Genomic DNA, 14,983 nt, shown 5'->3' on the forward strand with positions numbered 1-14,983 from the left:
AAAGGGTCCTCACTACGCCGTTAAGGATGATTTACCCTACTTCCAAGAGCGGTTATTTCTGCCAAGTAAGGAATTGCAGGAACTTGTCATTACCCGTCATCATGAATCATTAATGGAAGGACACCCCGGTATCGCGAAAACAGAAGAAAAGATCAAACGCCACTTCTGGTGGCCTTCTTGGAGAAAAGACATAGTCATTTGTGTTGTCTTGCGGAATCTGTGCCCAAATAAGAGTCAAAAGAAAAGGCCAGCCGGCCTACTTCAACCTTTGGACATTCCACCAGCACCTTGGCACACCTTGTCAATGGACTTTATAACTGACCTGCCTCCTTGTGGTGGTTACAACACGATTCTCGTAATAGTGGATCTATTCTCCAAAATGGCCCATTTTATCCCTTTAAAAGGATTGCCGTCAGCTTCCACCTTGGCCAAGGAATTTATGGAAAATATAGTGCGGTTACATGGTTTCCCTTCCATATTAGTCTCAGACCGTGGAAGTCAATTTATCTCCCACTTTTGGAAGAAATGTTGCCAACTAGCACAAATAGACGTGCGGTTATCCACCAGCCACCACCCCCAGACCGACAGACAAACCGAGAGAACCAATCAGACTCTCGAGCAATATCTGCGGTGCATGTTACACCAATCCGAGTTAAATTGGAAAGACATCCTTTGGATTGCAGAATATGCATACAACAATTCAGTGCATTCTGGAACCGGACAGACTCCTTTTTATACCCTGTATGGTCACCATCCTCGGACCTATGACCTAGATCCACCTCTGACCCTGGAGATGCCTGCAGTAAATCACCTACATTCCACAATAACCCAAGCCTTCAAAGAAGCTACAACCCACTTACAGCAAGCCAAGAAAAAGTATAAAGAAAACGCTGATTTGCACGGAAGTAAAACTCCTCCTTACCAAGTAGGAGATAAGGTATGGCTAGCAACTAAACATCTACCCCTCAAGGGTCAGCAAACTTTTAATCCCAGATTCATTGGGCCTTACCCCATCAAAGCTATTATCAACCCAGTGGCCTTTAAACTCGATTTACCATCCAACATGCGGATTCATCCCGTTTTTCACGCATCTCTTCTAAAACCAGTACAACCTGGAACCAGACTGTCTGAGCCCCCAGGCCCTGTCCAAATTGATGGAGAATTAGAATTCGAAGTGAAAGACATTTTAGATTCCAAGATATTTAAGTCGAAACTCTTCTATCTTGTTGATTGGAAAGGATATGGACCTCAGGAAAGATCTTGGGAACCCAGTAACTATGTTCACGCACCACGATTAATTCAACAATTCCATCGAAGATTCCCGCACAAACCAAAAACCCGGAGGAAAAGACCTTGGGAGGGGCCTTGTGGGGGGGTACTGTCATGATGCCTACCTCCAAGGAGCCAGGCCGGGCCCAGCAACCCCAGAGGCAGACATCATTTTCCCCAGGGAAGTCTCAGCGGGCCCAAGTCGGGGCCCTTTGGACTCAGTCCTGGCGCCTTAGGCGCCAGGCTCATAGCGGACCCCAGTCCTGGCGCCTTAGGCGCCAGGCTCATAGAAGAGGATATGTGTTTAAGTGCTTGGGTGCACACTTACCTGATGCAGACCTTGCTGCTTCATCCAGGCCCTCTTGAGGCCTGAATGGGACTACTTTACCTGTAGGACTACTTCACCACCCGGGTGTGGTTGGGGAAGGATACATACCTGATTGGTGGAAGGATACATACCAGGAACTTCTTCCAAGGCTATTTAAACCCCACCCGAATAGCCACACGTGCTTCGCGTTGTTCTGCACCTAGCAGCTGGACGCTCACCGTGTCAGCTCCTGCATCCTGACTTCAGCCACGCCTGCCAGCACCCTGGAACACCTGCAAGGGGAGAAAGGAAGAGAATAGGAGAAGAAAAGCCCTTACCTGCTAAATCTGCATCCCAGAGTCATTTCTCCAACGGCCCTGAAAAGGAAGACATCATTTTAAAGGCATTTCGTTCAGATCGCTGCAGCGCTGCATTTTACTCACCTTTGCAAGGCGCTTCCATCTTCAGCAGCGATCTTCCGGATTCAGCTACGCCCCGGCGCCTAGAGGAAAAAAGACAAGAACAAAGGTGAGAGGGAGAAAAGGAATAAGGAAAGCTCAGTTTCCTTTTAAGTCTTACCTGTTGGATTATTCCCACTGCATTTCGGGTCCTGCCGCTTCCTGGCATCTCCGGACCCCGGCCCCTAAGGGGAAAAAGACATAAGCATTAGCGCTTGCTGCAATTAGACAACGAACATTATTATTAAGCTTGAACTTTTGAACAGAACCTTTACAGCGCCTTACCTGAACAGTCAAGCTTACCTGAACTCCCATCAATCCTCAATCCAGTGAAGTAACTGGGTTTCAACGCGCCCCTGCATCAGAAGCAGGATGGAGAACTCATCCTTCCAAACCCTAAGGTGAGGCTTCACGGGGAATCGTGGAGGAGGTATCGTGGAGGGTTGGAAGGGAGTGGGAGGCTTGAGCATTGTTCCACAGTGGGTAATACTCCCTTTTCACGCACAGGAGGGTATCCAACGAGCCAGGGAAGCCAGAATAGAGGGGCCCTTCCTGTCCATCTTCAGAGTTCTGCACCTTCGACGCCGCGCCTCCGTGGGAACCAGGTGAGCGTTACAGTCTACTTATCCTCATTATGTCCAACAGATCCCGAGGTGCGGGCAGGACTGGCACCATGGACAAGTTTGCTAAAGCAGCACCCAGGCCTGAACAGGGATAGCCCGTTCCTAACCAGGACGCAATGCACATGCCGAAGCTCTGGGCCCAGACCTCGCTACCATGATGGAATCTATGGCTAAGAAGTTCGCCTCCTTCCACGAGAAATTAGACGACATAAATGCTAATGTGGCGTCGCTTAGATCCAAGCTCGACCAACAAGGCTCCAGGATAACCAAGGCGGAAACCAGGATCAGCGCAAATGAGGACAGGATTACTGTCCTTCAAGACACTGTGTCTACCCTAGTTCGTGAAATGAAATCAGTCAAAGCCAAATGTGAGGATTTGGAGTCAAGGTCTCGAAGAAATAATATATGCATCGTTGGGGTCCTGGGGAACATGCTCAAAGGCCGGCTGGAACTGGCAACTGAAAACCTACTCAAGGACTTGCTAGGAGACCCTGCCTTGTCCCCCTTCTTTGCTGTTGAACGAGCCCATCGTGCCTTGGCCCCGCGCCCTAAACCTGGCGACTTCCCGAGACCAATGATGACGAAAATACTAAGCTATTGAGACCGGGATCACATACTCCGGCTTCACATGAGAAGGGAGAACTCCGACTTGATGCGCAGATTATCAGGAGCGTCGTTAATTCACCGGAGTTCAAAAAATGCTTAGGGAAAGGAACATTGCTTATGCCATACTGTTTCCTGCTCGACTGAAGTTCATCTTTAATAACAAACTCTTCTTCTTCACACTTCCGGAAAAAGCAGTGAAATTCATTGAAGCGCACATCCCTCTAAATGCTCGCCGACGACCTAATGGAAAACAACTGAACTCAGAGAGGGTCCTATTCATGTTGGTTGTCCGATTTTCAGACCTATACTTCAGATGTCCTACGAGTAACTAGCAACTCAGATGAAACTCCTTTATTTGCTTCTTTGTCTGGAAAGTGACAGGTCAGGCTGGCCGCCCACCTTACGGCGCCCTGATTTACTCCCCTCGGTTCACTTTGCTATGGGCCTCATACAGGTGGCCACTGATTCCATCCCTATACTCTGGACCACTTAAGTTTTACTCATGTCATGTTCCATACGTGTTTGTGACCCAGAGATCTGGCCGTCATGTCCTTACTCATGAGGTGTGGGGGGTAATGCCTGGTCGCCACGTCCATTGTGTGTGATGTAGTGGTACCCTCCATGTACCCATATAAATTGTCTACACGGCAGCGGCGCACACCGCTGCAACTGCAATGGTGGTTTTTCTTTTTGTGGTTCTGCTGTTCGCGAGCCCAGGTTCGGCCCGAAACACATCTGGATTGAGTTTGGGTTGGTCCACTAGAACCAAGTTAAGGGAGGGAGACTGTTAAACTGCGGTTTGGGGGGGGGGCGCAGTGACGGTAGGGGGAGGGTATGTTGGGGTATGTTTTACGAAAAATGGCAGAGGTGGCGTCAAGGTGCACAGGATATATGACCAATTTGAGCTTATCAGTGATGTATCCCTATCTGGGAGCACGCAAGACAGCTAGGATGTACCTTGACACTCTAACATGGCTACTCGAATCATGACATGGAACATTCGGGGGATAGGCAACTTCAAGGCACGTAAAATAATGGCCTACGCACAGAGACATGGGGTGAAGATACTCCTACTACTCCTACTACAGGAGACCCATGCCTCGGGCCGCATGTCAACAGGCGTGGCGCCATACTGGGGCCCCAGCAGGTTTTACACAACATACTCCACACAGTCAATGAATTTAACTATGGACCGTGCTCTAGACGGAACGGGCACGGCTCCGCGAGCACTGTCCCGGGCAGCTAAGAGACTTAGTATGCATATCACATCGTTGGGCATGTGCGATGTATGGAGAACTTTACATCCCCAAGCCAGAGAATATACCTTTTACTCATCTGTACACGATAGCTCGTCCAGGATCGATCTGATCCTAGCGACGGGTACACTACTGTGCAGGGTTGTGGACACACAAATACTTGCACGCACTTTGTTAGATCACGCCAAGGTGATAATGCTCGTGGAGCTTGGGGCAACCCCACCTCCCCGCTCCGCTTGGTGCTTCAAATCTGATGCACATTTGGATATAGTGTTCAAGGCAGAAATCCTCTCTGACATAAGAACCCTCTTTGAGTGTAATGCGCCACAAGATACGACCTGCGGGGTCCGCTGGGAAGCCTTTAAGGTATACATAAGGGGCATGGCGATTTCCAGGGAAGCGGGAATACTGAAAACTATTAGGAGGGACTTAGCTTGCTCCGAAGCAAAGCTAAAGGAACTGGAACGTGACTGTGTAACAGAAGCTACACCCTCTAAGCCCACACTAATCAGGGAGGAGCTGGAAACATACGAGTCCCATGCCCAATGGGAAATAAAATACTTTGCCCGCCCGTGTGCAGCGAGGAAATATGGGGGGGCGGGGGGGACAGGCCGGGGAGAACGCTCGCCAGGCTTGTTTGTGCAGAGGGTGGCAAAGTCCGTATTGAATGTGTACAGGATACACATGGGGTTCAACAAATGCCAGACCAACACATACTTGCATACTTGACATCTTCTCACAATTTATAAGGACCTGTACACGCCGAAGCGCGAGCACAAACTGCAAGACATTCGAGAAACACTTTATCAAATCCCCATGACATACATATCACAGGAGACTCGGGAACAGTTAGAGGCCCCAATTACACTACAGGAAATAGTCAAAGCCATCATAGACCTCCCTAGAGGTAAAGCACCGGGCCCAGATGGCTTAACGCCGGAATTTTACCAGGAACACGTGGCACTGCTGGCACCTAGGCTACTGGAGGTTTGGCCTGAATCGACTCTCCCTCCATCTATGCGAGAGTCAAAGATAACCGTCCTCCTGGCAAACATAGTGACGAATGTGGATCTTATCGTCCACTGTCACTTATGAACATTGACACCAAGATTCTCGCCAAGGTTCTAGCTAACAGGCTTCTCCTGATCATGCCATACCTAGTACACAAGGACCAATGAGGGTTTGTGCCAGGGCGGTCGACATCCCTTAATATTAGGAGGTTGTTTAATGTCCTTTCCAGGATAGACCAGGGGGTTGAGGCAGTAGCAGTAACATTAGATGCTCAAAAAGGCTTTGCTATGGGTTTGTGGTAATATGTGGACGGTCCTCGAGAAAATGGGGATTGGCCCGTGCATGATACAATATATAAAGCTATTATATACTTGTCCCAGGGCCAGAGTCTTGGTCAACTCCACCACCTCGAGCTCCTTTGAGTTGCGTAGGGGCACTAGACAAGGGTGCCCATTCTCCCCCATCCTTTTTGCCCTGGTTATTGAGCTGATGCTGGATTACATCAGGGCGCGGCACTCTAACAAGGACATTTACCTTAAAGATGCCCCTGAGATAATATTGCTGTACGCTGATGACGTGCTGCTATACGTGAGGAACCCATCTTCCTACTTAGATCCCCTCATGCGCGACATAACCAAGATGGGGACCCTCGCAGGTTTCACCATTAACTGCTCGAAGTCCGAAATCTTCGCCCTAAATACCGCAACCCTGCAACTAGGTTGTGAATACCCCCTTTGCTGGTCCCCAAATGGTATCGGGTATTTGGGGGTCCAGGTATCGTTGTTAAAAACAACCCTGATAACTGATATCTACAATGCTGCGGCACAATACTTCGAATCCAGACTGACTAGATGGCAGGCTCTCCCACTGTCCCTGGCTGGGAAGCTGTCGTTGATCAAGGTGATCCTAGTCCCTAAACTCTTATACATCTTTGCGAATGTACTGATCTGGCCCGGTAAGAAATATTTTGATAATTTGCATAAATTGAGCGCCCAATTCCTATGGCACACCGGCGCGGTCCGGAAAAAGTGGGAACATATGGCTTTACCCTATGAGAAAGGGGGCTTCACCGCTCCCCATCTACTTTCATATTGGATTGCAGCACAAGCCCAGTACGCCACGTTCTGGTACAAACATCTTATCGCCCCGCACCATGTTAAACTGGAGAAGCTTGCAACTCCTGAGATAATGACACTTATTCTTCATAATAAATATGGAACTGCTGCTATCTCTGACCCTATAGCGACTACCTTGCGGGCATGTCGACATCTCTTGGATCTTGAATCCGACCCACGCCCCCATTATAAGTGGCTACCCATCTGGCAATTCCCTGGGCTGGAACCTACACACGACAAACTTCTTTCTTTGCACTGGCTAGAGCTGGGAGACCAAGCTCTGACTGACCTCTTCCCCGACGGGCAGTTTATCACCCCACAGACGTGGCGACCCGGTCACACCGGCTCGGCAATCGAGATGTTACAGTACTATAGACTGCAGAATGCTGTTCGGATAGGTGGTATACATTTCCTGCTGAACCTCCAGACACACCTGCATTGCAATACATAGCTAACTCTAGCAACGGCCAAGGGGTAGTGTCCGCGCTTTATAAAACACTATCAGGAACTCCAGGCCTACTGACCAAGACAAGTGCTGCATGGGCCAATGAGCTGGGTCTTGAGATTACAGATGCTATGTGGAGGGAAATGTGCTCGCATACACGCAAGGTCTCACTCGACTTCAGATATCGCTGCATACAATACAAGCTACTAAATAGAGTATACTATACCCCAGCTAGGCTGTCTAGGTTCGACCAGAGTCGTGCACATAACTGCTCTGGGTGCGGCTCGGAGAGCGCTGACCACATGCACATGTTCTTTTCTTGCAATTCACTGCAAATGTTCTGGGATGACATTTTTGTGGCTCTCTCTGATATTGTGGAAATTGGTCTTGACCCTGACCCGTTGTGTGTGCTGTTTGGGTTGTGGAGTGGGGATGATGTCAGGAAAATGGCAAAGTTTCTGAATGTGGGTATTATAGTAGCCAAGAAATGCATCCTACAGTGCTGGAAACGTCCCTCTCCCCCCACATTCAAAATGTGGCTGGAGAAACTGGACTCAAACCTGCGAAGAGGAATACATTGCCTCCGTTACAGCAAACTCACGCCCCAGGAACATATGGTCTGCCTTCCACAGCTACCTTAATGGGCAAGACGAGGGGGAACCTGACTCACCAGCATCACCTGCAATGTAGACTTAACCTAAAGTACTAGGTAGCATGCTTGACCTATTTTCACCACATACTGCTGTGCTCTTTGCCTAGTGAGTTGCTCTTAGATGTATCTGTGTGATTGTACACATGTATACTTTGCCCTTCTGCCACTGTACAACTGGCAATAAAATAAAAGTTTAAAAAAATATATATCTTTTTACCTGTTCACCATCCTGAGTAATCGACAACAAATAAATCTTCTGTGGTTTTGCTTGAGCCCCACTTCGCTATTTTATACCCCACCCACTCTTCCCCCTCACCCAATGTAACTAGGGTTGATGCAAAGGACAGATCTAGACTGTCCAATATTGCCATTGCTTGAAAAACTTGAATGATTAGATGAGCTTTGTGATGGTCTGTAAAACAGCTGACTATCCACCACATCTATTATGTTTGCTATATAAACCATGTTGTGCGTCAAATCATTATCTAGAACTGTATGCATAGTGCCAGAAAAAGCTTAGAAATCATTAAAGCAACACAATACTTGCCTTATTTTCTTCTAATGTGATATTCTGGTGGTTCTATTTTTACAAGAAGGTGATTCAACCGTTAAATGAGCGCTTTGAGCAACAGGAATCATTTACCATTCTCTGTTCTCACAGGAAACTCTGTAATCCTGATGTTACTGCTCCTGGGATAATTTGGGATCATTTATTTTATGATCAGACTCCTGATAGGTACAATGCTCTGTCAACAGAGCTGCATATGACACCCTGCCCTGCAAGGCAATACCTCGTTTTGATCTGGTTTAATTTTCTGAAAAATGGGTCTCGCTCTGCCAGTGGAGAATTTGACCTATTCATGATGGACGTTAATTTGTCCTCATGGGAGGGAGGGAATTTGTCCTCCATGCCACCACTGATTTTCCCCCTCCGCGATGTTACCCGTGGTCAAAGTGCATGAAATTAAGTAGTGCAACTATGTTCCCTGCTGGGCTGACCTGCTCCCCACAAACCCCATTGCCATGCACAATACATTCTGGAACAGTTTATTTTTAAAATTAAAGTATCGGAACAGTAAAACTTAATTTTAAAAAAGTAGAGGCACACCTATTCCGACCGTTCCCTCCCACTTCGACCACTGAATGTCACCCTTAGACCTCTTAGCTGGGTGGCATTGTTATCCTTCATTCTAATTTTTTCAGCCACATTCTGCATGTATACAATATGCCACATTTTATGAAACAAATATTGCAGATTGGAGAGCTTGGAAGTGAACAGTATTTTAACAGAAGTCTTTTTCTTAGATCCTGACATATGTACTTGTGATAATCTGATACTTGCAAGATCAGTTGAACATGGTGAATTTGACACATACAATGTCTGTTAAGATTCTCTTGTGGACTGTATTAATGTGCTAGACAAGTAGTGACATTGTTTTGCTCCTGCAGCTCTAAAAAGAAAGTGATGTACTAGGATTGCAACTGTGTTTTTATTTGAATCTGATATCTCTTTCATTTTTATGAACAGATACTTCAAGAATGCAGACACTGGAACATGACAGCCAATCCATTCCTCGACCAATATCTGTGGGAACAGATGGTCGAAGTTCTCGTTCTTCGAGTCGCCGTCGCTCTCGTAGCCCCCTCAGAAGTGGGCGGCGATATCGCAGGAACCTCGACCGATGCCACAGCCGTTCCTTGTCATCGGACTCTGGTTCGGAAGATTATCGCCTTACTGGATGCAGTGATCGTAGCCCCCACCCAAGTAATTTTAGAAAACGTGACACGCCTCGAAATAGGGAGCGAGGCGCACGGAGTCGGGAAAGAAGTGGAGGTAATGTGAGGCAACGAGGGCTGCCCAAATGTGAATCGCGCTATGTCCGAGGTGTGCAAGACCGAGGTGGAGCAGCACCAAACTTCGACCAGCGCCTCACTAGATCCGATGAGGAAGAAAACAAAATGAAAGCAATCATGGTGGAAGCTGATGCAGTGTCCAGACTTGGTGTTCATCTAATCAGATGGGCAGGATTTCACACAATTTCAGGGGATGAGTTCACGGACAATAGTCTTCCTCACTGCCAACTGGATACAGAGGCCTGTGCAAAAATGCTGACCTCCTTTAAATGTTCCCTTAAGCCAGAGCATAGAACTCACTGTTTCCGTTATGTCCGGAATTTGAGTCACCCGGCATTTAGTGCTCCTCGTTTAGATACTGATTTTTTAAATCTTCTGGTAGAAAAGGGTGCTGTGGAGAGCAGGGAAGCTTTTTGTGAGATCATAAATCCTCTTGACCAACATTTATTAACACTTCAGGTCAGTCTTCTGAAATGTGCCCATCCTATGTTCTTGGCATGCAATGACTATGAACTTAACGTGAAGAAAGTGAGTGAAACTCGTGGGCAGCTTATTACTGCCCTCGAGAAGATAATTGCTCTCTGTCGGAAGACCCTTGTGCTCCTTGGACTCTCATATTCTTTAACTTCATCTTTCCGACAAGAGAAAATTTTGGAGGCTGTCAATCTCAATGAAGCGGCTCCAAAGCCATCCGACTTCCCAAATTTGGAAGACTCTTTGTTGTTTGGAAAAGAGTATATGACTAAGCTGAGAAATTGGATAGATAAAAGCAGGCATCCAGTCCAGATAACATACAACCTCTTAACTCTGGAACAAAAGCAACAACAAGCTCTTCAAGCCAAGCTGGCTGAAGTGAAAGGTGACCTTTTTACAAGTCCCAGTCTTTACATTTAGTGATTGTGTTAATTTTATGCTTCAAAGTGTGTGTAACTTGAAATGTTCTGAAAAGAGTAATTTGAATATTTAAAGTGCCTTTTATTTAGTAGTGCACCTTATCCCAAGTGGCAGCATGGGATGAACTGATTGAGAAGTAGAACTTTATTTTCCAATCTCCATCAATCATACAGCTTCAAGTTCAAATCATTCCATGATGTAATGCATGTTTTAATAGAGGAAATGTTTGCATAGACCAATTCTAGTGTTGACCGCACAGCATTTTTTAACATGATGAAAGGCATACTTTATTGCGGTTAGCTTGCCCAAAAGATAATTTATCATACTGGGGATCACTAGGGAAAAGTAGGTATAGGATGTATGACTTGGGTTTTAGAGCATGTCCCTAGCCCACAAGCAACAAAACCCTTCACATCAGGGACCCATGCAGGGGTTTACACGTATGGTGCAGAGGTAACCTAGGTTTCTGACATGGATAGGGAATGGGGAGTATGGGAGGAGCAGAAATGTATTGTTGAGTGTATCAATTGGTGAGATTTTGGTTGAAGAGTTGGGTCTTCAAGTTCTTCCTGAAGTGTGGGATGGAGTTCGTCATTTTGATCTGCATTGGAAACTGGTTCCAGAGGCAGGAAAAGGCCATCCTTTTGCTCACTTCTTCCTTTTTCCGTGAGATACCCTAACCAGTTTTCCTAGTGTGGTCTGTCACGATTTCACTGCGGACACGACATGTATGTTTGTGGCCCTTTGGGAGGGGGGGGGGGGACACCTTTATGGCATAGCTACCACTTGTATGCTGATCCAGACTGTTCTTCTAGTTATGGTTGACTGCACTTTAGCTATATATAGTACCAGCATACATTGTAACTATTCATACTCCGTTGGAAGCCTTTCCTTCATGATGGGTCTGAAATGTCAGTCTTGTGTTGTGAAATCCAGTAACCAAACACAAGTGTGTGGGTGTGTCCGGAGAGAGAATTGATGTCTGGGATTCCTCTGGAATTAACATCCCCTCAGTTTTCCCATAGAAGTCTGTGTGATTGCGAGCGCAGTATGGATGGTTGGCAAATATTTGCATGGTGCATTTGCGTAGGATTGGTGATGGGTGGTATCTCCCACCCTCTTGTTTGGCATTAAGGCTAATATGGGATGAGCATGGTCAACTTCTGGGATTCAATCTTGAAGCATTCGGAGACGCCTGACGATGGAAACTATTTTGGACCATTGGAAATTCAGCAGTGAGGATCTGCTTTTATACTAACCTGAATGAACCATGACCATTGTTCCTACAGCCAGATTTGTTATTCAGCAGGTGTTTTTATGATTCTGTAACCTAGATGTCTGTGCTCCTTGACCACTGCATCCTTATGATGCCCCAGTGTGACCGTTTCCTCTGCTGGATCCTTTGTTAGATACTTGGACTCTGTAGCAAACCCTTCAAATTATGTGATTTGTGATCCCTTTCTGAGGGTACAGTTGCTGAAACAACGTTCTTATGTCGCTGAGCCTCTGTTTATATGCCTGCACATTTTCAGGTGCCCCTGCACATTTAGCCAAGCTCCTTGATCTGCTCTGTTGGGCTAAGGATCTTCGGTTAATCTTTTCTCATCAAACTGACAACTTCAGCTCCATATTGCAAGCTCCTCAACAGGGTGTTTGATATAATTGCTTCATTGAAGCTTCTTATCGGTGGTCCATTGATGCTGATGTAAGCAATGGTTCTGATCCTCGAATGCGGCAGGGCTCCTCTGCTGACCCCTTCCCATTTCATGGACAACCCCTATCTCCATACTTTTCACACTCAACTTCTTCTTTGAATTCTCCAGTTGGGGGTCCCCTAGCTGGGCCTGTTCTATTCTCCCTTGGGTATCGTGCTCTTGTGCATCCAGAACCAAAACACAGCAGTTTCTCCTGGTGATGTTTCTACTAACCTTTGCGATCTCCTTTCCTGAAGCGGTGAGTGGAACAGTTTGACTGATTTCTCAGAGGTCCCTTTTTGTCCCTGGACTCCGGTGTTCAGACTGTTCACTTTCATCAGTTAAGTAACATTGGGCCTTTTTACCGGCGACATAGGTTAATACTGCGTTTAGGCATTTGGGTGCTTGCTAAGGCCTGTGAGATCGGTAAAAGGTTATTGGTGATATACTTAACTTAATATTTTGTAGGTATTTCCCATGCATAAATAACTTTAGAGTGTATTTTTGTAGGTGTATTACGTGGACCTTTCTTTATGGAATAATAAAAATATTTACTCAAACTTTAAAGCGGGTTGCTTACAGAGTAACATAGATGGCCTAAAGGGGCTCCCCAGAGTAGTCCATTGCCACTGCTGATGCACAAACTGGCATTTGACAAATTTTGAATCTACGAGCAGGGATCAAGGGCTTGGCTGAGAGGTGAGATGTAAATCCATCATTTCAGCTAGCCGATTCTGGAGTTGGGCATGGTTGATGGGGTTTCCTAGGAGAATGAATTCCAGTGGCGGCTGGTGAATTTAATTGAAAGGGCTCAAATGTTTCCCACAAATATGCAGGTACGATTGAGCGTAGCGAGGGAGCCCGAACCAACTAAGAGTGCCTCTGTAGGATATGTGGGAGGTCTTTCCCCTAGATTTTTTTTTTAAATAAGGTGTCAAATTGGTACTATATATATATATATATATATATATATATATATATATATATATATATATATATATATATATATATATATACATATAGATATAGATATAGATATATATATATATATATATATATATATATATATATATATATATATCTATATATATATATATAGATATATAGAGCGCACTACAGCCCACAGGCAACAAGGCGCTTTTAAGGAAATTTTAAGAAGGCTTGCTTGCGGGTTACAATAAGCGGCCCAAGAAGGTATGCTTAAATACATTCACTTAGATACATTTGCTTGGTTCCAGAAGATACAAATTGAGCGTTACAGTTGATTACTCACTCTTGTCTAGGCAGCAGATGGCAAAACAGATAAATACCATACACATGGTGATACAATAGTAGTGCAGCTCTAGTGGGAGGTGCTCTTTAGACGAAGAGCTGGGTTTTTAAGGCCTTGCAGAAGGCTGTGTGTGAGTCGATTGATCTAATCTGAGCTGGGAGGTTGTTCCATAAGGTTGCTGCCATAGTGGGGAAGCTGGTGCCTCCTGCACGCACTCTGCGCGTGTGCGTGACAGTGATGTGGTTAGCATAGGCTGCCCTCAAAGGTTTGGCGATTGTTAGTTTGGTGATCCTTTGTGTCAGATAGGCAGGGGCCTGATCATGAAGACACTTATGTGTAAGGGCCAAAGTTTTGAAGACCACCCTTTCCTTGATGGGGAGCCAATGTACCTGCCTCCTGATCACTGAGATGTGTTCCTTGCGCGAGGTGCCTGTAGCAGCCCTTCAGGCATTATTTTGGGCAATGTGGAGTTTGGCGAGGTTTTTTTTTTGGGAGGTTCCAATGAACCGGGCATTGCAATAGTATAGTCTGGAACCGATGATGGCTCTGGCTATAGAGATGCAGTTTTGCCGTGATAGGAAGGGCCTGATGGCATTGATGAGTTTGGAGTGGTATGCTGCAGAGGAGGCGATGGTATTGACCTGTCTGTCCATGGTGAGGCTGGGTTCCATGCACACACCCAGTGTTTTGATCGTTTGAGAAACTGTGATGGGAATTTTATCCACAGTGAATGATTGGTACTTTTTATCAAGTTTGCCCAATTTTGATAGGGAGCCGACAAGCAGGAGTTCGGTCTTATCACTATTTAGGCAGAGCTAGTTCTCAGCCATCCATGATTGAATGGTGGCATAGATGCTGTTAAGTGTGTCCAGGTCCATAGTGTAATCACTCGACAGGGGGATGAGAACCTGTGTATCATCTGCATAATTTGTATATGAGATACCCAGAGAGTGAAGTATCCTGAAAAGAGGTCTCGTAAAGAGGTTGTATAGTGTGGGGGCTATGCAGGAGCCCTGTGGGACTCAACATTTGATAGGGCTGGGTGTCGCGTTAGCGGAGTCTGAGAAGACCTTCATTACCATTTCCTGAAGGAATGAGGAGATTCAGTCACAAGCTTTGGTTGAGAAGTGGGCTGAGGCGGTGAGATGGTGGCATAACGGTTTATGCTCAACCAAATCGAAGGCCGCTGAGATGTCTAGAACCAGGAGGAGAGCCGGTTCGCCTGCGTCTCTTAGGTCATCTATTTGATTTTTTAGGTCAAGTAGTGCCGTCTCGGTACCATGTCGAGGGCGGAAGCCTGACTGGCTTAGCCCAAGGAGGTGGTTGTCTTCAATAAATTACATAGGGTTTCCTGTTTTCAGTGTTTGTTTTTCCAGGGTTTTCAATTCTTTTGAAAATCTGTATTCATCAGTGCTTGCACATTGTTTCCCTAAAAGAAAAATAAACAACCGTTTTTCTAGTGTTAACAACATTTTATCTTTTAATGCTGCATGTATATCACACATTCTTTTGAAACAACAATTCAC

The 14,983-nt window shown here is 46.1% G+C and overlaps 1 protein-coding gene across 3 annotated transcripts in view; it reads left to right on the forward strand.

Annotated features, from left to right (window-relative positions):
• LOC138570801 (uncharacterized) overlaps positions 1 to 14,983 on the forward strand; it is a 941,103-nt gene that overhangs the window by 124,465 nt on the left and 801,655 nt on the right. For all 3 annotated transcript variants that reach the window (XM_069649146.1, XM_069649147.1, XM_069649148.1), the window contains exon 3: positions 9,271 to 10,455. In XM_069649146.1, the coding sequence (XP_069505247.1) occupies positions 9,271 to 10,455 (1,185 nt within the window). The remainder of the gene's footprint in view (positions 1 to 9,270; positions 10,456 to 14,983) is intronic.

Source organism: Ambystoma mexicanum, chromosome 1p (assembly GCF_040938575.1).
Source record: "Ambystoma mexicanum isolate Mex_15411 chromosome 1p, UKY_AmexF1_1, whole genome shotgun sequence".
Classification (NCBI taxonomy): domain Eukaryota; kingdom Metazoa; phylum Chordata; class Amphibia; order Caudata; family Ambystomatidae; genus Ambystoma; species Ambystoma mexicanum.